At 52.1% G+C, this 23490-nt stretch overlaps 2 protein-coding genes and 2 long non-coding RNA genes across 5 annotated transcripts; 2 read left to right on the top strand and 2 right to left on the bottom strand.

Annotated features, from left to right (window-relative positions):
- Nucleotides 1-113: 113 nt before the first annotated feature.
- On the top strand, nt 114-2078 carry LAMTOR5 (late endosomal/lysosomal adaptor, MAPK and MTOR activator 5). The gene is made up of 4 exons (XM_083812913.1): nt 114-262; nt 427-488; nt 1107-1224; nt 1719-2078. Exons 1-4 carry the CDS (start codon nt 228-230, stop codon nt 1777-1779), a joined length of 276 nt encoding a protein of 91 aa, XP_083669039.1. The 5' UTR covers nt 114-227; the 3' UTR covers nt 1780-2078.
- Nucleotides 1718-4074, bottom strand: LOC310887218. Its single transcript, XR_014575695.1, has 2 exons — nt 3965-4074; nt 1718-2179 (listed from the first exon to the last, which is right to left on the bottom strand). It is a non-coding gene; the product is annotated as an uncharacterized lncRNA (long non-coding RNA).
- SLC16A4 (solute carrier family 16 member 4) lies at nt 2223-15029 on the top strand. 2 transcript variants are annotated; one of them, XM_083812909.1, is made up of 9 exons: nt 2223-4316; nt 4799-4908; nt 5875-6007; nt 6382-6525; nt 7002-7163; nt 7541-8089; nt 9344-9555; nt 10315-10408; nt 14680-15029. In XM_083812909.1, exons 1-9 carry the CDS (start codon nt 4301-4303, stop codon nt 14832-14834), a joined length of 1575 nt encoding a protein of 524 aa, XP_083669035.1. In that variant the 5' UTR covers nt 2223-4300; the 3' UTR covers nt 14835-15029. The 2 variants fall into 2 exon arrangements, with proteins under 2 accessions (XP_083669035.1, XP_083669036.1); XM_083812910.1 differs by lacking the exon at nt 6382-6525 and having other exon boundaries at nt 3986-4316.
- Nucleotides 9431-13018, bottom strand: LOC310887217. The gene is made up of 3 exons (XR_014575694.1): nt 12881-13018; nt 10438-12410; nt 9431-9567 (listed from the first exon to the last, which is right to left on the bottom strand). It is a non-coding gene; the product is annotated as an uncharacterized lncRNA (long non-coding RNA).
- Nucleotides 15030-23490: the final 8461 nt, after the last annotated feature.

The following is a 23490-nucleotide window of genomic DNA, read 5'->3' as shown; positions in this document are numbered from 1 at the left end:
GAGCTGCGCGCCCCGCCTTTGCAGCCAGCCCCCGAGGGCTCGGGCTCGGAGGCTCCCGGACGTGGGGGGCGCGGGGATCGGGTCACGCGTGGGGCCCCTCCCCGGGAGCCCTTCGCGCACTGAGGCCTTTTGGTCCCGCGGCGCCACCGTCCGCGCGCGTCACGTGACTGGCGCCGCTGCCAGGAGCCGCCGGAGCAGGGCGGAAGCGAGGGCGCGGGGCCGGCGGCATGGAGGGGAGCCTGGAGCAGCACCTGGAGGACACGTGCGGGGGGGGCGGGGGGGGCGGGGGGAGCTGGGGGGCGGGGGGGGGCGGGGGGAGCGGGGCCGGGGGGGGGCGGGGGGAGCGGGGCCGCGGGGGGGGCGGGGGGAGCGGGGCCGCGGGGGCCCGGGGCCGCCCCGGCGCTCACCGCCGCCCTCTGCCCGCAGCATGAAGAGCCCGGCCGTGGTGGGCGTCCTGTGCACCGACTCGCAGGGCCTCAACCTGGGCTGTGAGTAACGGGGCCGGGGCCGGGGCCCCCCGGCGAAGGGCCTGAGGGGAAGGCGCGCGAGGGGCGGCGGAGGGCCCTGGGTTGGCTCAGCCCGCAGCAGGCCGAGGGGAGGCCTCCTGGCGGCCTGCAGCCCCCCCGCGGGGAGCGGGGTCAGGCGCTGAGCTCTGCGCCCTGGGGACGGCGCCAGGGCCCGAGGGATGGAGCCGCGGCCGGGCAGGGTCAGGCTGGGCGTTGGGGAGGGGGTCTGCGCCGTGATTCGGGTCGCGCGCCGGGACAGGCTCCCCAGGGTCACGGCACCGGGCCTGCCGGAGTCCAAGAAGCGTTTGCACGACGCTCTGGGACACAGGGTTTGATTTTGGGGTGATTGTGTGCGGGGCCAGGAGTTGGACTTGATGATCTGTGCGGGTCCCTTCCAGCTTGGGGTATGCTGTAATTCTAAACCTCAACCTGTTCCTGACACTTAAAATCAATTTAGTTTAGAGGGGCCACAGTTTGGGGAGATGCTGTGTCAGCCCACAGAGGGGCAGCGGGACTGGCAGGAGCAGCCCCACCTGGCTGTGTGCGGGGGCTGCTTCCTGTGCACGCGTGGTTTTAGTCAGCATCTCCCTTGCCTCGCAGGCCGAGGAACACTCTCAGATGAGCACGCCGGCGTCATCTCTGTCCTCGCCCAGCAGGCAGCCAAGCTCACCTCCGACCCGACCGATATACCTGTGGTATGCCTGGAGTCAGACAGCGGGTGAGCATCCAGCCCGGGGGTGCTGCTTTTCTCTGCGTTCACCTTTCCCCCCATCTTTTGGGATCTCCTAGGGGGGTCAAATCTCTAGAGCAGTGCTCTCTCTCTTTTAGTAAACTGGCAGACTTGGAGGAAGCTCCATCTCCAAAGCTACATGGAGAGGGCAGTCACAAATAGGCACGGGAAATATTAGACTAATGGGACCTCAAATAACAGGAACTGTAAAAGCAGAAGGAAACCTTTCAGGGGCTGGTGGCTACTCCAGCATGATACTTGTTCCGCTGTTGGGATCCCCATGGATAATTTAGCCCATGACATAGTGTCATTTTTTTTGCCAGTTTTGTTAGTGAAGACTTTTCCAGCACTCTTCCTGGGAGGGACGGGAAGAGATGCAGCAACTGAGAGGTCTAGCACAGAGCTGCCCATCTGGTTTTCCACCCAAGTCAGCTTCTGCTCTCATAGCTGGCTTCTCAACTGCCTCACTTCCCTTGTTCTAGGAATATCATGATCCAGAAGCATGACAGCATCACTGTAGCAGTGCACAAGCTGGCATCCTGACCCTGACATCCTGATGCTCCACTCCAGACCAGGTCCTCACTGGACAACGACTCTCCTCTCTGTGCTCCAGTGCAAAACATGCTTCTAGTACCAAATCTGGGCTGAAGGCTCTCCCTCTCTATTTAACAGCTCCTGTGCAGCTATCAGGGTTTCCAATTTGCATTTTAGCACGTGTGCTGCTGAGGATGAAATGTGGGTCACTCACTGAGTTTGTGTAATGATAGATACTGCAAAGCGTGTGTGTGTGTATGTGTGTGGCCTTATTTGTTGGAGAAATCAATAAATGACCTGCAAAAACATGCCTTTGCTTCTCTTTGATCCTACTTTGAAAACTGTTGCCCATTGCTTTCCCAAAAGCCAAGCGAGGTACCATCTGCCAGTCTGTTCTTCGTTAGCATTTCTACAGAGAAAAGGAGTAATGCACAAAGACTTGAATTAATGGCGGGTCCTCCGGGGGGAAAAGGTACAAACACTTCCCTAGGAATTTCTCCTAGGAAATGTTTAGCCTCCTGTAGTTAAATTGTCCATGTGAGAATGAGTTGCTTATTAGGTCTTGGACTGAAGTTCAAACCTAAACTTGTTGGCCCTGTCTGTGCTGCCTGCCGTGGCTGCATGAACTGCAAATGGATGTTGACAACATCCTTACAAATCCAGGCCTTTCTTCACTTTATATATGAAATGGTACAGGGAAACAATCCTGCAGAAAGGCTTTTCCCTCAAAAAACTGCTACACTCAGATGCTTCCTCCATACAGGGAAAAGGAGCTGGCCTGCAGCTGTTCTTATGCATAATGCAGAAAGGCAGCTTCACAGCGGAGCACAGGCTAACAGGGCTGGGTCAGAGAGAAAATCTGCATTCACGCTGCTTTGACTTTACCACTGCACGCGTCAGTGACACTCCCAATCTCATAGTCACTGTTTTGAGTGAAACAGGCACGAGGGACAAGCCCACCCTGCCCAGCTGGGCTACACCCCCCTGTTAAGTTCAATTAACAACGCGGCCTCTAAGCAGGAGCGGAGGGGGATCTGCGCTGCCCCCCGCCTGGCTGGCTGCTCCGGAAGCAGAGCACTGCCACCGCTGCCAGGTGGCCATCCCCAAAGTAACCTGCACGCTGCTCGGGAAGATGCTGTGGGATGAACAGCCGTGTTTTAGGCACCCAGCCTGCAGGCGTGGAGGAGGGATGTCTGCTGCCTGCAAACTCGAGAATCCTTCTGAGAAGTGGCTTTCCTGACTCTCCTCCTCCAGCCGTGGCCAGCCCCTGCCCGTGTCCCGCAGCCACGTACGGACACCTGCCCCAAAAATGAAAAGCTGCCATGTGGCTAAATCACCACGGGGATCCTGCCTGAGCTGTGGAGTAATGAATACACCAACCTCGGGCGCCCCAGTCTGTGCTCGGCTCCTCAAACCTCCCTTTTGGGTGCTATGAACATCCCCAAATTTTGAGCAATTTCATTTCCCATCCATGCCTTGTGTTTCCAGCACCATCAAGGCACAGCACGCAAAGCTCTGCGCTATTAAATCATTCCCTCCCCCCTTTTCTTTGTTGTTTGATACTTAAGTTCCAAGCTTATCTGCTCAGAAGAGAGTAATATTACATTTTAAATAGCCAAAAGCCAGCAGAAGCTGTTGTCCCTTGAAGAGCAAAAAGGCAAGGGGACGGGGCACATGGCTGGTTTTCAGCACTCCAGTGAGCACAGAAGGGCACAGCAGCTGCAAAACCCATCCCACGTCAGTAAAAGCTCAACGCACGCATTACCAGCCCTGCTATAGTGAAAGCTTCTCCCTAGCCTCTGATTTAGCCCGGTCTGTCCAACCCTGTCTTTCTGTCCTAGGATCCTGCAGCGAGCTGGAGTGCTGCCTGCTCTGCCAAGGCAGGGAGGGGACAGCTCACCGTCAGGATCCTACAGTTCCGTCTGACTTTAGGAACGCCAATCAGGGTGACAGGTCAGTCGAAATGGGGGCACGAAGCATAGCGGCTGTGCTTGCCCTGGAGTTTGTGCATATTTACAGCGGAGGCACAGAGCGAACTCAATGCACTCGGCTACCAGCTCCTGCCCTGATCCCGCTGCGGAGCACCTTGGCTGTAAAACACGAAGCTTCCCAGGCTCTCTCCTATTTCTGGGGCCAAGGGCTGGGTGGCCGCCCGCCGCCCAGGGCTTGGCTTCAGGCCACCATTGCCACCTACCGCTCCACTCCACGTCTAGCAGGACCCGGAGCCTTGCCTGGAGCTGGATCCTTGCAGGCTTTTCCTCCAGAGGCTCCATTTCCTCCAGGCAGATTTCTGCCCGGCGAAAGCCCCGGCCAGGGAAGGGGAGGGACTCCTGGCCTGGAGGCAGTGCGGAGGAGGAAGGCTCCGTCCACAAAGCCCCAGCGCCGACGTCCTGCCTTGGCTGTCCTCCCCGGAGACGGATGAGGGACCAGACTTGGGGGCAGCAGGTCCCAACGGGGGGATCTCGTTTCTGGAGCAAATGAAGAGAAGATTCCTCTTTGCAATCTGCTGTTTCAGGGAAGGTTTTCCAGCATGCAGCAGCAGGACGGTAAGGAACAGTTTCAGGTTCATCAACCCCGCCACGGGAGGTGCAGCACAGGCGAGGCGATGGGAAGGAGGGGAGCGGAGGAAGGGAAATGGACAGCTTCCCCGAGAGCTCAGAGACGGGTAACAGGCAGTGAACCCCCGCCTTGGGCAAACCTGTGCTCTAAAGCAACGGGGAGGTGGTTGTCACATGAAATCACTGAATATTAAGTAGCTCTAGCAATTCGGTGGGAAGGAGAACGGAGTCTAAGCTGTTCGCAGCCAGTGATCACGTGCAACCTAATATCCATTGGAAAAGGGCTTGGTAAAAGCTTCACCCATCCTCAAAAGCTTTCTCAAGTCGAACACAAAATGCTGCTTCCTCTTTAATGGGAAAGGACCAAAGGGGTTCAAGGGCAGCTGATGCTCTCAGGGAAGCAGCTTCACAGGTTAACTGCAACAGCAAGGAAGCAAGGAGCTACTGCACCCCAAAATTCTCATTTCCAGGGGAAAGGAAAGAGGAAAAGCCAGAGTCAGAGCCACCAGCAGTGACAGGAGATGCAAGCCAAGGCACAGGTGGAGCGTGGGCATGGGCAGCGGTGCTCCACTTCTTCCTGGTAAGCAGAGAACAAACTCATCTAAAACCTTTGGAAGCTGGGGTCTGTGGAAAGTCTCAAGTCTGGCGCATGCAGGACAGGCTAACCCTGTCCAGCTGACGGCAAAATAAGATAGGCAATCACTAAGAGACAAAGTGCTTTGCCACACCGCGGACAGGCAGACAGCGGTCCCTGCTTTGCTGCTGGCTGAGCAAAGAGCTCCGTCGCCACAGGCCCCGCTCGCAAGGATGCAACCATCCTCACCTCCCCCGAGCCGCCTCTGTCCCCACGCTGGTTTTGTAACTATGCAGGAGCCAGGAAATCCCACCTGGAAAGCAGGGGTCCTGCACGCCCCCATGCCACGCGCTTCAATACCAACACCCGAGCCCAGGCGATCCCCCCCATCGGTGACAAAGAAAACCCCAGCGCGCGGCTAGGAAGGCCGGGACGCGCAGGAAACCTTCCCCCCTGCCACCCCAGCGGAGTGCACCTGGCAGCGCGCACAGCCGCCAATCGTTAACCCCAGCTCCAGGAGGAGGGAGGCAGGACACCGAGGGCACCACCTGTCCTTTGCCCCGTGGCAGGGCCAGCCAAGGAAACGGGGCTGGCAAACACCCGCGCCTGCTCCGCTCGTCTCCCATCCTCTGCTGGCAACGTTTCACAGCATTGAGACCTATTCATTGTTATTTTTTAATATTAAAACCACAATTTGCAAAGCAAAACACACTAGCAGAGTTAAGCTCTGGTGTTGTTTTGCTCTTTTTCTTTGAAAAAGCCAGTTTTGTACAGGATTCGGGTGAGCTTAAAGCACAACGTGGCCACCACGAGTCCCCCCTAACGACATTCCCCCAACGCCCGCTGCATCCCCGCTCGCAGTTTCTTTCTCCCAGAACACAACAAATTATCCCGAACGCGGGAGCGCACAAAGCAGCAGGAAAGCAGCACCTGTCCCCTGCAGCACCTGACCTGCTTCTGATCTGAACTCAGGTTAACGTGCTCGTGATGGGAATGCTCAAGACCTTTGGCATTTTCTTTGTGGCTTTTCAAGAGGAGGTGGGGGGCTCCTCGGAGCAAGTCAGCTGGATCGGCTCCATCATGTCCTCGCTGCGCTTCCTGGGAGGTGAGCAGGCACCACGGGGGCTGGGGCAGTGCTGCAGCCTCGGGTTGCTCTGATGGACGGGGCACTGGGGTGCTCTGGGGGTGGCACCTCCGTCCCCAGCCGCGGGGTCACGGCACCTTGCTGTAGCTGCTTGGTTATAGAGGACACGAGCAAAGCCTCAGCCCTAGCAGCATTACTAATGTCTCCAATCAAACCAGCAGCTGAATAATTCACCAGAGCTGTGCCGTGCAGCAAGAAGCAGGTTAAGGAAATCTGGAAGTTTGGGCTTCAATTCCATCCTCTTCCCCCAGATTTCCAGGGTCCAAGTTTCCAGGCCCTGCGGAGCATCAGCTGTCATTTTGGGGCACAAGAGCTCTGCCTCTTTTCCCTTGCAGCCCCGCTGGTGGCCGTGGTCTGCAGGAGGCTGGGCGAGCGGCCGACCTCCATCATCGGGGCCGGCTTGGTCAGCGGCGGCTGCCTGCTCAGCACGCAGGCCACCAGCGTCCCCTTCCTCTGCGTCTCCATGGGACTCCTCCTGGGTGAGCTGCCTGCGGCGCACGGGCGCGTGGGGACCTCGCTGCACACAACGAGCAGAAGCAGCTTGGTTAAACCAGGCTGTGTACCCACCGTCACCGGCCCCTTTACTGCCACCAGCCCCCTGCCATGAGATGTCGCATGAAACCCCAAAGCTTCGTGCTCAGGAACATAAGATACCAATTTCAACAAGCTAGACCACACTAACTTTGTTTTGTTTTCCCCTGGACCCAACATATGCCACAAATCCTGGCCTTTTAATCCCTTCGTAAAAGTGCACAGCCTCAAAAACCCTGGACGCTAAACAACATGCCTGAAATCCTGTTCTCCACTGATAGCAACAGCAGTCAGCCCCCGCTTTCATTTTCACCTCCATTGCAGGGAGAATAAGCTTAGGACAGCATGCCGCTGAATCCCCAGCCCTCCCGATACGAAGCAGCCGCTTCTTGGCACTAACATCCCACTTCCACCCGTGTCGCAGGCATGGGCTTCTGCTGCCTTTACCAGGCAGCAGCGGTGATGACGGCAAAGCGCTGCAGGACGCGGCTGGCTTTCTCCAACGCCATCGCCCGCTCGGGAATGGGACTGACGTTCCTGATAGCGCCCTTCACACAGCTCCTCATCGATTCCTACGGCTGGCAAGGTGAGCGCATCTCCCGCTTTCCACATCCCTCAGTGTGAAGAAGGCACCTGAGGCTCTTTTTAAAAACTAAAATTGGATGCACCAAGGAACAACTTGGCCTCTTTCTAGGTTAGTTTGGGGATATCTGCTTTTACTACGCTGTTTCAGGACAGTCCATCACTTTTGATGAGTGAAAATAAAACAACCCGCCCCAGATTCTGTTTTCTTCTTGCATGCATCAGGAAGAAAGGGACTTCCAGCCCAAAAGCCAGAACAATGGCTCCAGCAAGGCACCTTTACCTCTTTGCTGATCTTTCTCCATGTCCAACATGGATTACATCCTGTCTAAAAAAGATCTAAAAGGAAAAAAAAAAAAGGCACCTTTTGTCTTTGTTTAGGTACTCTCCTGATTTTTGGAGGCATCATGCTAAACCTCGTGCCTTCCAGCATGCTGCTGCGTCCCATCAGCACCCAGCTGCCTCAACGCTCCTCAGCTAAAAATCATGACAGTGAGTCTTCAGTGCCAAAAAAAGATTCAGAAACCCTTGCTAGACACCTGGATGAAGACCCTGACAGGGGAGTGCAGCTTGGCCACACACAGGACCTGCCCATCACAGAGCAACCCGTGGCACACTGCAGTGGAGACATCTCTGGGCCGGCAACTGCGGAGGTGTCGGAAGGGCTGGAGAAAGCCCCTGCAGACCACAGCTCACCAGAAACAGCCAGCGAGGCCATGAGTAGCTGTAAACCCCTCCCAGCGACCAAAGAAGAAAATCCACAGCCTCTCCTCGACTTTTCCCCTTTGAAGGATCCCCTCTTCTGCATTTTTACATGGTCTTTTTTGTTCAGCCACTTGGCCTACTTCGTGCCCATCTTCCACCTGGTAGCAAGAGCCAGGACGCTGGGCATAAGCAGCATGGATGCTTCTTACCTCATTTCAGTGGCTGGTAGGCAAAAGAATCTTTTAAACACATTTATAATTACAATGATGCCAAAATAGGAAAGAAATACAACACAAATCTTGCCAAGAAATAGTCCCAAATGTGTTCTAGAATAAATCTTCATGGAAGAGCTTGAGCTCACAGCCCTTACCCCCCATTCTGTATATATAGTGTCGCCTTCTGTACAAGTACAAAGTTGCTCTCACATGGTGGGTGGTTCTCTCAACCTAAGCCAGATGATCACCCATCCCTTCTGCAATGAACAAACACAAGTTTCAAATTGCATTGGTGCTACCAGTCCTCCCAAGCCTTCCCACAAATCTCCCTGCTTTGCTTAAACCCACAAAAGCCACAGAAATCCAGAGTCACTCAGAAATCCAGGACCTCTAGTCTGACCCAGGAATGTATGCAGAGAGAAATACGGTGTTAGGAGAGAAAAAAACAACAAAAACACACTAATAAATTGGATCTAGCCATTTGGATTTGGCATGTTCACCTGAAAGGGGGGAAAAAAATACCACCCGCCCCCAAAAAATAATGACATAAAGAAGGCATTACACTGAAGTCACATCAGGTTAAAAAAGTGGCTCCATTCTCAGTCATGATAAAATATTTTATTATACGAAAATAAATTTGTCTTCTACAGTGCTGTATAACATTTAGAAATTATGCATGCTGTGGAAGAGACTAGAAAGAGATCACAGCAATTAATCTGACATTTTGAATTAAGAGTAGGAGGGTCAGCAAGATAGAGCTGACAGTTATCAGTCCTTTCACCTTTAGTTTATAAAAACACATCCGGAAACGTTAAATCAAGTATCAAAGGTTTGCTGATCCTTCAAAAAAAAATGCTGGGCTTTTGTCCTTTTTTGCTTCTTAAAAAAAACACACACACAAATGAACACTTCTCAGTAGTCTGCTTTTTCTTCCTCTTGAAAAAGATCAAGTGACAAACCTTTCTTTCCTATTTTTACTGAAGGGCACTTCAGAATTTTCTGTTGAGTGCACAGCCCTTAATTGAATTTCTACAGACCACTTCTGTGCACCCGCAGGCAAAGAAGGCACCAAGGTAAAGAAAAAAGCATGAATTTTACAACAGCCTAAAAATGCCTTCCTGCAGCTTCTTGGCATTGCAGCCCTTTGTGGCCATATCCTTAAAGCAAGTGGCAGGCAGAACGCATTTCACAGCTCCTCACAAAATAGGGAAAAAATGTAAAAAAAATATCTTCTCTGAGGCTCGATGACCTCCTCTTTCCCCAGGCATCACAGAGACAGTCAGCCAACTTCTCTCGGGGTGGATCGCCGACCAGAACTGGACCAAGAAGTACCACTACCACGCGGCTTACCTGGTGCTCTGCGGCATCACCAACCTGCTCTGCCCTCTGGCCACCACCTTCCCGCTGCTCATGACCTACGCTGTGGCCTTTGCCATTTTCTGCGGTGGATTCCTGGCTCTGGTGCTCCCTGTGCTGGTGAGGATATTTCTTTAAATAATAACAAAAAAATAATAATACACAGTGTTTCCAGCAATATTCCACAAAATACCTAACAACCTTTTCCTAAAGCTGAAGTGCCCTGGGCTGGTGCAGACTTGCATCAGAGGGGTCTCCCCCTCCAGACCCCCCAGTCTGAGCCCCTCGAGAGCCCCAGTCTCCCCCCAGCCTGCTGACTGGCACGCACAGCCCAGGTGCAACAAAAGCACCCAGAGTCTGCTGCAGATTGTCAGTGATTTGACTCAGCGAATTACTTCCCACATCCTCCTTTCTAAAGGAGATGGTTCCAGCTCCTGGGAACCAGAATGAATCCGTTCATTTACAAGCGCTCAGGCAAAACCAGAGAGCTGTGAATATCTGGTCCCAACCCCTGGATTATCTGTAACACACAGACCAGTTACAGCAGGATCTGGACAGGGAAACAACATTACAGTTTGGGATTTCCTCCCGGGAAGGAATGCAGTCAGATTTTACACCAGCCTCCTCAAAGCCTCAGCAGCATTACCGGTTTCAGGAGATGCCCAAACAGCGGGATGAGAGCAACGCACCTTGCACCCCTGTAATTTCAGCGCCGACCTTAAGGAGGCGAGCGGATTCAAGGCTAAACCAGACCTGCATGTGCAAAGTCCTCCCAAAATATTACAGCAGCTGAAAAGGAAACTCCCCAGAAAAGGTGCTTTGTGCCTTGCTCATTCACATGAACCCTACCAATAATTATTGATTTGGTTTTACAATCAGGTAGATCTAGTTGGTGTGCCAAAACTCCACAGCTACTTGGGATTTGCTTCCTTCTTTGCTGGGATAGCAGCCGTCGGTGGACCTCCTCTAGCAGGTAATTCATACATTACATACCACACATACCCACCACAGACATCCACTGATTAAATGTACTTCTGGTTCACTCTCCTACCCGTAAGCATCCACAGATGGTCTTTCTGTCCAAGTAGAAAAAAGCATATTTAAGAACATTATCTTTACGCACAGGCAATGTTTTTGCTCACGAATTTGCAAAGCCCAACCAGCAGTCTAACAGCGGCATGGGAAAAAGGATGCTGGCCTCCAACCCCCGCCTCCCCCCCTTTATAAGCCTGACCACAGCAGATCAATGGTGACCACACTACCACAGATTTTACCACTAAGAATGCATCATTAATACTGAGCTAGAAATAGAGAGACAGGAGGGAAGACAGCTTGATAAAGGCAAGGCTTGAACAGGCTCAGCAGCAGCCCCACCGAGCAGAGGCACTGAAATGTACAGCGAAGTCCCAGTAATCTCCTGTTTTGAAGAAGATTACGCTACTTAGCCACGAGAGCTCCTGGGCCCAAAGATAAGGAGGATGAAAAGCCTTTCCTCTTCTCCCTCTGCCAGGAAACCAAGACAGTTTTGAGCATCTGGCAGATTTCAAGCACTCAGAAATGAGCTTCTGTTCACAAGAGAGGGGCTCATTCTCCTCCATACATCCAGGGCAGGACAAAGCTCATCCTTTTCCTGACCCTTAGCCACACCTCATATCTGGAACAAGGATCTTAGCTGTTCCTACAATGAAAGTGAACAGAAAAAGCTGCAAGGTCAAACACTGGTGTGAACGATGCCCCATCACCCACCTAGCAGATGTGCCCTGAACTCAGCCTAAAACCTGGCAAGCTGTTCTTCATCTGCTGTTTCCTGCCCCGCGCTGGCAGCTGCCCCGCGCCTGCAGGCACACTTGGCTCCAAGCTGCCAAGTATTCTGCAATACCACCTCCGTGCTGCAAAGTTTTAGCAAGCCTGCTGTACTGCGGGCATGAGAAAGATTGATTTCCCTAATCAATATCTCTAGGTTGGCCAAACTCTGTATATGGATGCAATTTCAAGCAACTTAAGTACTTCCATTGACAGTGTGCTTTACACTGTCACAGTGATGCATAGCCTATTCCGGGGAAGATCTCTTCTGCTGATACAAGATGTATGTCCACCACAAAGCAATACCTGTAAAACCATCTGAGTAAATTCTCTGACAGTACAAAAAGAAATAAGTTGGCAATCCTTTATCCATGCATCATACATGCTAACACAGCAGCTACATTTTCATCTGCTTCCAATATATTTTTGCTAATTGGAAGCCTTCTGCATTCTGAAGATGCTAACCACTCACTGCGAGAACATGTCTGGATTTTGTAAATCAAGCAGGTTTCTTGCAAAAGGCCTTGCACAGAAATCAGTCTTCTTAATACAGATGGGATAAATAAAGGCCAAACAAAGCCAAGAAGCAAAACTCTCACTGATCCGTCTCAATGTAAGCAGAGCAAGAGGGAAATGATTCAGAGATCAGGATCTAGGTTTGTGATACAAGATAATTTTCAGTTTTCTGCAATTTTCTCTTCCAATTCTTTTTCTTTCTTCTGCAATTTTCCTCCTCCAACACAGCTGTATTAAGCATGAATACTGAATGGGACTAGAAACTACTGATTAAGTTTCCAAAAGCAGCTGCTCCTTGCAGAATACGGAATGGGATTTAAATGCTACGTAATATCTTGGGGGTTTAGTGCCTTTGACTGCTGCTGACTTTCCTAAAAGTTCAACTTCAGAAGTACGATTTTTAGAATTTTATGAAGACAATTTTTTATAGTGAACCCCAAGACATAATATTAACACACATGTTAAAAAACGCTTATTTTACACACTAGAGCAAAGCCTAATCACAATGCAACGAAAAGGTGACTTACCTGCAAATCTGTTTAACTTAAAGCCCTTGAGTCTGGAGGCAGCCAGCCCGACTGAAAGCCTGGGGCGAGAAGCCTGACGGCTTGCTCACAGCTGTTTGCCTGCCAGCGCTGTTGGACGCTCCTGCCCTTCTGAAAAACAAAACCAAAGTGGAACAAGACAAAACAAACATTATTTTGGCAAGCCGCAAGCAAGCTAAGGAGGGAGAGGATATTTTATTTCCATAAACAGGACAAATCAGTAACTCACACTGCAAAAGGAAAAAACCAAACAAACTACGTAATCCGAGATTACAGAATAGATTCCAGCAGCCAGCACACAAAAACTCCAGCCCCAACAAACGTGCGGTGAAGTGGGAGAGGAAGGAATCATTTGAAAGCTGCATTGGCACATACATTTAGATGCTCTCACCTAAATTCTGCCTGTCTCTTCACGCTAGATATTGCTGCTAGGACATCTGTAATAAACAAAACCCAGAGGTGCCAGATCCCTCTGCTGATCACAGAGCAGTGGTGCAATTTCAACAACCCAACCACAGCCCACAGCGTAAGCATGTACAGTGCTTGTTTGCATTGTACCACTTTACATGCCAGGGAGTTACCAGCATTGCTTGCAAAACTGCTGCTCTGTTGCACTTTGCAGACCATTGGCTTCTAATTCTGCTCTCTGCAGCAGGAATTTACTTTCATTTTTTGCTCAGGGAGCAGGAATGCAGGCTTTGAAGGCTGGGACGTCTGGTGGTGAAGGCATCACCATCGCTGCTCTGCCAGCCAGGAGGCTATGCTGGTGCTTCAGCACTAGCTTGAGCTTATGGAAAAAACAGAAAAATCCCACATTTATAAATATCCAGAAGGCAATTTTTAAAAATAATAGAAATACTCAGAGCTCCACAACTAGAGCACTCTGTCCTGGACACCTACGTCTTACAAATGACTACATTAGCATCCCTTGTCCACATCTCACAGACTTTCAGACAGGAAAAACTGATCCCACCTCTCAGAATAAACAACCCTGCACAACATACAGGGCCCAGGAGCGGGACCCGCATCACCATGTCCTACACCACAGGGTCCCCTTCCGACAGACAGCACCGTCACAGAATGGCCGAGGTTGGAAGGGACCTCTGAAGATCATCTAGTCCAACCACGATGGGTTCTCGGCTCTGCCCTCTGGCCAAGGCACATGCAGGGCTCAAACAATATCCCTGAGGAAAAAACAGAGCTGAAACCTCACAGCATAGGCATGGGATAACAGAAACCAAATACCACTGGCAAGCCCACAGGGAAGCAGCAGTAGAGCAAAGCAGCATGAGCCTTTTCCCCGTTCTACAGACCTCCATGGCCGTACAAATCTACAGGAAGGAAACGTTAGCACCTCTTGCCAGTCACACAGCCACGTCCCGAGCAGCACCACTCCCTTTCCCACTGAGAGCTGGGGCGCTCACAGGTACAGTGGGAACCGTGCTTCAGTGCAAAGCCGGGATCTCTTGGGACAAGGTTGCTGTTTCCACTCCTTTCCAGTTTTAAGAATCCCAGACTCAGGCCAGAGCTAACACCGGTGTAAATTGTGTAAATCCGTGGATGTCAGGGAGGAATTCTGCTGTACACCAGTAGCAGATCTAGCTCAGCTGGTCACTCTGCTGCTAACCCACCTTGTGCATCCACATGCCAGATTTGGGAGTATGTTATAGAATTTATTACACGCAGTAGCAACTCCTATTGCTTTGTATATTTTAGATTCTAACAGAGGAATTATGCACATTTAAACTGAAATGTCCAGATACTAGATGATACGATGTAACCAAACAAAACACTTAAAGGTCATTTTTAAAAGGCACTCTGCCCCCTTGCAGATACCTGAGTCTCTACTGAATGTAGGTTTTCCTTTTAAGTGCTGGCAAAGCTACCTTTAAGCAAGTTCACCCCCTGCTCTTGGTCTGGGATCTTTCATATGAGACAGGTTGTGTTAAATTGGGCCTGCTCACAAGGCAGCAGGTCTGGAGAATCCAGAGATTGCAGTGCCGATGTTGCAAAGGAGTCAACTCGTTACCAATGGGACCTAACATCTGCTGCAGCAGCTACTTCTTGCCCACCTACTGAAACAGGAAAAAAAAAGTTGGGGATTAAATTCCATCAGATTAAAATCCACTTCCACTACAAGGATCTGGCAACATCAGCCCCAGGAAGAACATCCGACACGTTTGCCAGTTACACCTATCACAACCGTCCTACCTGACCAGGCACCAGCTGTCCGTGCTGCACAGCCACGGTTAAGGTAACCTAAAGAAAATATCGGAGGCATTCTGAAAGGAGAACACACATCCTTCACTTCCCGCCCACCTCCCAAAAGGCTTTTGGTGAGAAAATCCAACAGCTTTACTAACGATCTTTCCTCCCGCAGGGTGGCTCTATGACTACACGCAGACCTATGCCTGCTCTTTCCTCTTTGCTGGAGCCTGTGCTCTCATCTCGCCCATGTCCTTCTTCTTTGAGCCGCTGGCCCAGAAGTGGAAGCTAAAGGAAGCCAACCCGAGCAACGTCCCCACGCTGGGCTGAAGCTTTAAGGCAGCAGAAGCTTTGAAGAACCAGCCTCATTGCACCCGCAACCGGACGCGGCAACTAGCACAGACCTTCTGCACCCAAAGCTACCAACGGCAGCGAAATCAAACCAGGGATTTTCAGATGTCAGACTCACCGTTAGCATTTCTAGATGTTTCTGGTCCACATGTGATTAAAGCCACCTGAGAACCACGTAGGGTAACGCACTGTTTGACAGGAAGGAACACAGCTGGTGGCCGGGGGGACGCGGGGGCTCTGCCAGCTCCCAGCTGGGGACAAGGGGCCCGGCAGCCCCCGGCCCCCCCAGCCTCTGCCCAGCACGAAGCTGCCTCGCCTCCAGGACACGGCGGCCAGGAGCTCCTGAGTGCCAAAGCGCAGGGGGAGGTTTCAGCTTATTTACTCAGACATGACTAATTAGCAACGGGGAGGGATGCAGGGACACAGATTGGTACAAGAGATAAGGTTTTAACTTCCAACAGGATGAGAAAATCAGCTGGGCATAGAATATCCTGAGTTGGAAGGGACCCATAAGGATCATCGAGTCCAACTCCTGGCACCGCAGAGGTCTACCCAAAAATTCTGACCCTGTGACTAAGTGCACAGTCCAAACGCTTCTTCAACTCCGACAGGCTCGGCGCCATGACTGCGTCCCTGGGGAGCCTGTTCCAGTGGGCGACCACCCTCTCAGTGAAGAACCTCTTCCTCATGTCCAGCCTAAACTTCCCCTGCCTCAGCTTGACACCATTCCTGCGGGTCCTACCACTGGTCACCAGAGAGAATAGATCGGCGCCTGCCCCTCCACTCCCCCTCGCGAGGAAGCTGTAGGCCGCGATGAGCTCTCCCCTCAGCCTCCTCTTTCCCAGGCTGAACAGGCCCAGTGACCTCAGCCTCTCCTCGTGCGTCTCCCCCTCCAGGCCCTTCACCATCTTCGTAGCCCTGTTAGCCCTATTTTATTAGGCCTTGTGAAAGGAATTTGTTTGGAGAGTTTGGAAACGCTCAAAGGCCGTAGCCTAAAGAAACTCTAGTATGGCATTGGTTGTCACGGCAGAGGGCTTGGAACCAAAACCCACGACAGGGCAAGCTTCCAGCCCCACAGCCGCTCGTCAGGCCCTCGCCCCCGCTTCCCAGCACAGCACCCGGAGCCTCGCAGGGGGGCTCAGCAAGCCCGTGCTCTGCCAGCACCCTGCAGCTTTCCTTTGGAGGGGCAGGGTGCAGCTGTCCTGCCTTTCTGGCCACTATTGAGGCTGCAATTTTCTGTGTTATCGCCTTTAAAATTATTACGCAGAGCTGGGATATCACAGGGGTTTTACACGGCCACCAACTCAGCCACTAGCACAATCCTTCCCCACTCGCCCCCTTTTCTTTTACAGCATCAAGAGTTATTCCCCTACAGAAACATTCCTCTAAACTGCCCGATGGGTTATTTCAAGCACAAAATTAAGTGGCCTATGTTTAATAAAAAGCTGCACAACTTCACAGCTGTATTAAGCAGCTCAGACATCGCTGCAGGCAGGACAGCTCACTGGCAGGTGATGGGCCATATTCAGCAGTTACACAACCAAACAAAGGCAAAGAAACCACGCATACTGAAATAAGGGAAATATTTTAGCCCTGAATTTGCACTCAGTGGGGAATATCAGTGGTATAAAATGCCTGGTTTTTCATAGATCTGCCTGTTCACAGCTTCCTCCAATTCCTGCAGAAATCCACAGGCAGCAAATGCTTCAAAAATTGTCCTTTCACATCCAAACCGCAGCATCAAACACAGCATGGGATCCACCTGTACCAGCTTATGCTTAGATCCATGAGCGGATCTCGCACATCATTTGCTGAGCAACCAGGGTTTAAGGATAAAAAAAGACTATTTGAGGTGTTTAAGGCACTGGGGCTTGAAGAGGGGCAAGCGGATCCCATGTAATTTGTCTCAAGCCAGTCCTTCACTGCACATTGGGCTAAGACCTTCAGCAGGGACGAAGCTTTCATTTGCAAATTTAAGTTTTCACCTCTTGAAATATTTATGCTCCTACTGAACAAATTAAAGACTACTGGTTCTGTTGCTGTAATAGAAACTATTCAGGCTTTACTGGCTTATGCTTGGCTTCAGGTTTCCAAACTCAAGAGCTTCAAAAATCCCTCTCCTTCTGCATCTCTAATGCACATTTAAGCTCACTAGTGCTTTTTGCTATCCAACAGTGCAAGATCCAGAGACCAAGGCAATGTGCAGACGAAGAAGAGCTGACACACCACATCCTCACCCTGCTGCACTGATCCCACCCTGCCTGATTTATAGTACCTGTCCTCACGCTCTAAGCTCTTCTCCCCTTTCCCTAGATAAACCCACTCTGCTGAACACCGCTCTCATTTCCACACAAGCACTGCTGTTTTCAGCTCTTTTGCTACCAAGAACCAACCTGCAGGATGCGGTGGGCACACCTCATCCCATCTGCTCCAACCTACCTCCCCAGCCTCCAGGATTTTGAGGAGAGCCCTCCCTGTCCCCCTTGCTTGTGCTCTCCATCAGAGTAGCACAGGCCACCACTTCCTTACCCTTTTATAAGAAAATTTAGGGTCTCCAACATCCTTGTACCCCCATCTCCTTCTGCAGACAGCTCAGGAGTTCCCATTTCCCACAGCATCCTACCGCACACACAGGCACCACCAGCCTTTATGTGCCTCAGAAATAACTTTGCATAGACAAGGTACCTTTCTCAAGCCCTAATCACCCCCTCTTATCTGTCCAAAAAGGTTGAGGAAAAGGAATTCCTGCTGCGAGAAGCTGCTCCCAGCTGCCCTGCGCAGTCCTACCATCAGCCGGGGTGGTAGGAGAAGTCTTCAAGCTGCTGCCTTTGCAGCTCAGCAGGCTCAGGATAACCTCTGCTGGTCACATCCACTCCTCTCCTCTTGTACCTTTTGCTGAGGAGGCAAACACAAAACAGATGTTTTAGTTTTCCTCGCAACACTGAAAACCAAAGCCATTTATTTACTCGCAAAGTACGCACAACACATAAGTTAGAGAAACAAACAGCAACGACAATGGGAACATCTGCCCGGAGGAAGATTTTCCATCCCATTGAAGTCATCTTGCAAATAACTTCATAAAGACAGTTTTGCACAGTAAACAGCATCGCACGCTGATCGGATAAATGCTGAAGTAGGGTTTGCTGGGACACAAACAAGTTCAAAAGAAATCTAGCTGTAATCTCTTAGGCTGATAACAAATCCCCCTCATTCCTGCTCCCTTAGTCAACTGCAGAATATAGGGTGGAGAAAACAAGCAGCGTTGGCTTAACATGATCGTCAGCACGGACAGGGCTTTGCTCAGCACGCGGTGCCCTCCCGGTTCTGCCCAGTCCCAAGTCCCACACGCTTCACGGTGCCTCTCGAGCGTCACCTCTGCCCTTGCTCTGTAACGCTCACTGCTACCAAGCCAATAGAGATCTTTCTCATGAAGTAATTTAACTTGTAAAACAAATAAAACATCCTGGAGAAACCCAGCGCTTGTAGCCAGCGGGTACAGCACCCTCCTGTCCCAAGCTCATCTTTCGCACACGTGGTGCCCGTGGGTCACTCGCCACGGTGGGCTGTGCCCCACTCCCACCTGGGTGACAAACCAGGTTTGGAAGCACTTCAGCAAAGAGCCCTTGGTTTGAAAACCTCCCTAAAATTCACACCAGGAGAACAGCGCAGAGAAACCAGATGCTAGAGATCTTGCAAAAGATAGAGCACAGCTTGTTACCGATGCAGAAGAGTAACGAAAGCTTTTACACAAAGCCTAATGAAACAGCCTCCAGTTCTCACCATATCCCAACAGAAACCTGGTGCAACATCCCCGGGCGCCTTTGAAAAAAAAAATCTACTTTATTTAGATAAAAAGCCTTCTAAGTAATGGCAGACAGGGAACTGTTAGCCTGATTCCTGATTAATTTTAGCACCACAAAATTGAAGAAAGGCGGGGGGGATCAAACAGGCTCAGCTTCTCCAGTGGGAAATCGCAGCACCTGCTGCTGTCACTACGCATCAGTTCCTGCTGGGATGTTGAGAAACGCACAACCGAGGCCCAAAGAGCTTGGCTGTGAGGCTGCAATCCTTCCGGGGAGCTAGAGGGGCGAAAAATGCTTTTCCATCGTTACTCACATTCCGCGATTTCCTCCCACGTATAACCCCGCGCAGCAGCAGCCCTGGCCACAAGGGAGCGAGGAGCAGCAGGAGCTGGGCCGGGCGCCCCGCAGGAGGGAGAAGGCAGCACCCGGCAGACCTGAATCCCACACCAACGGGCTTTGCAGAAGCCAAGATAAAACACCGATTTAGATGGGATTTATCAGCTCTCTCTCTAAAAGCTAAGGAAGACGCTGCAATTGGAGATCGTATCAAAAAGCATACTGCGCAAGCCCTTAACTCATATTGGAATTTTTTATACAAAAGCACCCTCACAGCGTATGCTTTCTAGGGCCCTGGCTATCGGCTGCAGCCTCCTCTTGCTGGTTGCGAGTTGGTGGAGGCCTCTTCTGCCTCATCAAAAGGCAGGGCAAAGATTTAAAAACTCGGCTTTAGCCATTCCTCGCTACACAAGCGAGCCTCTCCCGTCTTGCCCTCAACACGCTCAGCCTGTCTCAACAAAAAAGATCTGCGATAACCAAGCCGGGGACTTCCCCCCTGCTGCCCTCAGGTGCTGCCAACTGATAAACCCAGGCACTGAATGCAGGGAAAGCTGATCCCGATCTTTATTGCGTAATAAGCAACAATCTTTATCTCGGAATAAAATCCTCTCCACAGGCTGGGCTCGATCATTTCCATCCCTTCCCTCGTGTGCACAAGGTGAACTTCGAGCCCCGGCCAAGAAGCTGCAAGGCTCCGGGAGGCGCGACCAGGGCAGGACGCCTGGGGTCAGCCCCACCGCCTGCAGCCGGCTGCCCTGCGCGCAGAGCCACACGGCGGCTATGCCTGCAGCAGGACCGTGAGGAGCACTGCCTTTGCGGGACGCTCATTAACTCCGAGGAAAATAAGGCCTACTTAATTCAGGGACAGCTTAAAGAACAAGAATGCTCGCTCGTTGCTCCGTGAGCCATTTTGGAAGGCGATACCCAGCACATCCGCAGCCAGGTGTGCTCCAGCTCACAGCGCTGCTGAGGTCTCCGCTTTTCCCTTAAGCCACAGGGACAAAGCGGAGAGCAATTTAAAATAGCTCGGAAAGGATATGACAACACGGCCTTCCAGCAACAGGAAACAAGGCTGTTCTTCCTTCACCCGCTTGTTTGGCAGATGCCGCGTGTGGTTTCTGCTGTTTACTCGCCCTTACGCACGCTGATACCAGGCACGCTGGGCTCCTTCAGTGCTCGCTTCCCTCCTGCCCGCAGCACGCCCCAGCCCCTCCAGCACTGCTCTGGTGCTGCAGGCTGCCACTGCGTGGAAATTCAGCACAGCCTGAGCTTGGAAATTTTACTTCCAGCCACATGAAAGCCACCGTGGGAGGTGAGCTGCTTTGTTTTTTGGTTTAAAAAACATCTTTAAAGGTAGCACAGCTACTTTCACTGAAGCTGATGGGAATTTATCAGCTACCCTAATGGAAAAAAAGATAAGATGTTTGAAAATACAGAAGTCTTATCTAAAGCTAAAAATAAGTTTACAAAGCCTGATCCTCACTGAAATGCTCTCAAGGCTGCAGCAACCACAGAAGATGAGGAACTCACGTTCAAGCCCATGGGCAATTTCAGAAGCAATTCATAGGTCAAAGTCCCTATTTCCAAAGCAATGCAGACTTTGCCTCCTAAGTCACCTCTGAGCTTTTGAGCACCTTCCCCTATAGATATATCTCGCATGGGCAAGATAGGGCCAGGGAGGTGTCCGCACAACCTTCCAGTGACCCCATCACTCCAACAGCTCCATCCCTGTGTCCTCAAGCCTTTAGCCAAGCAAGGGAAGGGAACTACGGAGGAGGAAACAAAGTCAAGGAGGAAGAGAAAAGGCATTTGTTATCAGCTCTCTGACAGGAACACGTCACGCCAATTCGGTTTGAATCATGCCTTAGTGCAAGAGAAAGGGAGCCGGGCTGGCAGACACCAGCAGCGAGGCCTCTCGTTCACCCCCCCAAGGGACGGCGCCGTCCCCTTCCTCGCCATGCCCAGGCAGTTCCGGAGCTCACCCCGCACCAGCGCTGCCAGAGGTGAGCACCACGAGCAGCTCCCAGGCGGCGCCGCTCCGCCACGAGCGCCGCCGGGGCACTGCTGCTCCACCAGCCCCCAGAGCTCCCCAACAGCCCTTGGGAAGCTCGGCCAAGGGAAACGCAGGCTCCCTAAGCGGCAAGCCTCCTGCACCCGCGGGTGGCCCCGAGGCACGCTGCGGTTTGGGATTTTGCAGGCCTGGAACACGGTGCTTTCATAGGAACGAAGACGCAGACTGAAGTACCCCGATGCTTGCTCGTTACGAACTGCAGGCGTTACGGGGAAAGCTGCCAGCTCAGGGCAGCACCCAGGGCTCGGCCTGAAGCAGTACGCACTGCCGAGAGTCAGCCTGCCCTATTGCTGCGTCTGGGGACGGGAAACGCCGGAGGTGGCTCAAAATCTACAGACTGACCTTCCAATCCGACTGCAGAACTAGGTGTGAAGGTCAAGGCAGGGAAGAAAGCAGCTGAAACACCCGGCCCCCACAATTAACCTGCGGCTCATTGGCAGAGCCACGGCAGCCGCGCACGGTCCCTCGCACGCCGTCCCGACCCGGGACAACACGCGCCAGCCCCACGCCAGCACGGGCACGGCCGGGAGCTCAGCAGAGAGGCAGCCGCAGCACCACCGCCGTGTCGCCGCACTGTTTAATTAACGCATCCATCACTGGAGGAAGATACAAAGGACTGTCAAAAGACATTGTCATAAACGTCAGTGCCGCCCCGTCCTCGGTCTGTGCTCCTCCTGCAGGCACCAGCAGCGCAGCCCCGCGGGGCAGACCCCGCAACCTGCGCACAGGGCGACGCCGAGAGCCCTCCAGCAGCTTACCCTGCCTTAACAGTTTACCTCACCCAGTTCTCAAGCCGGCTATAATTAAACACAGGCCCGCAGCTAACAGACAATAACAGGAGGAGATACAACAGGAATCACAAAGCCATCTGCCCAAGGTGCTTTCCACTCCTTTCCCTCGCCTTTCTGCGGGCGACTCGCCCGGTCAGCTCGCACAAGGCGGGACACGTGGCGGGAGCCGATCCTCAAGGAGCATTTGCTGTTTTACAGCAAACCAGCAGCATGAGGCGAACATAAGCTTGTTATTAGCTAAGAGCAGAATCTGGGCCATCTGATGTCTAAAACTTACTTATTAATTCAGCTGCGGCTGGTAAAAGCACAATTCTGAAAAAATGTGTGAATTCAAAGTACCGGTTCCCCATCTAAGCCACGTGCATCACTTTCTACTGCAGTGCAGTTAATTAAATGGTTCTCTTTACGAATCCACTTTCCCCAGATTGCTTGCCTGAAGTCTCATTAGCCAAATTAATATGATGCATACAGAGCACTTAACCCTTCAGAGGGCCCAGCTTTAACAAAAGCACAGGTTTTCCTGGAGCCGAAGCATCCCTCTGACCAATTCAGCAGGCAGACACAGCACACAAAAACCAACCTGCTGTTACAGAACAGCCACAGGAGAATCACCCTACCCCACATCCCACAGTACCTCCAAGCCTCCAGAATAAACAGGTAACATGAAGAGACTGCAACGAGCCCTCAGTTCGGTAACGGAGGAGCCCGAGTCAGAGCCACAGCACCCCCCTGGAGCAGCCACCGCCGGCCCCGCTTGCCATACCGCGAGCCAAAGCACATCCAAGAGGTGGGAGCACGCCCAACCCCGAAACACGCGCCTGGCTGCCCGAGCAGACGGCCGGCTTCTGAGAAGCATCTCCTTTACTTGGGTTATGCTCCCAGACCGCTCGTCTCCTGGGGGCACCAACCACCGGCCAAGCTGAAGCCGGAGAGGCTCGAGCACGCCTCCTGTTCCTGCTGCGGGCCCCGGGCCTTCCGCACAGTGCTTCGAGTTAGCACAGATTCGGAGGTGACATTTCAACAGAACATGAACTACGTTGCAAAAATACCAACTTCAGCTACAAACACCAGCTGCTGGAAGAAAATCCCATCTCAGAAGCCTCCCCTCTCTGTTTCCCTCCCCTCATTACCAGCAGTATCTAAAAACGCTCTCATTTGCCATAAACAGCTTCATTTAAAAGCTTATACCAGCATCCCATAAACACATACATGGCTTTGCCTAAGACATCGCTTGGCTTTCCACATCGACATACACAAATTACAGGTAGTGCCTGGTTTTAAGTCAGCGTTAATTCAAGCAGTTCATGAAGTTAAAATCGCAGCTCTAGCTCTCCACACCGAAGTCCTGCAGCTTCACTCCCAAGGCACCTTGCCCCGTGGGTGAAGAAACCTTGCGATCACCAAGAGGAACCCCAAAGCAAACACAGAGGCTACATCGAAGAGGTTGATCCGTCGCTACCACCCCCAGCACGGATGGGAGCGGCACGCTGACCGAAGCAAACGCACATTAGTAAAAGTTAGTAGGCACTCAAGGCTGGAGAAGCAAAAAAAGGTGAACAACAAAACCATCTCCGTTTACATTACAATTCAGTTCAACCTTTTAAACCCCCTTACCTGTTTGAGGGATTTACACA

The sequence above is a fragment of the Anser anser genome (assembly GCF_964211835.1).
Source record: "Anser anser genome assembly, chromosome: 27".
In the NCBI taxonomy this organism is placed as follows: domain Eukaryota; kingdom Metazoa; phylum Chordata; class Aves; order Anseriformes; family Anatidae; genus Anser; species Anser anser.
Note: the sequence above shows the minus strand (reverse complement) of the source record. Positions and strands in the feature narration are given on the sequence as shown.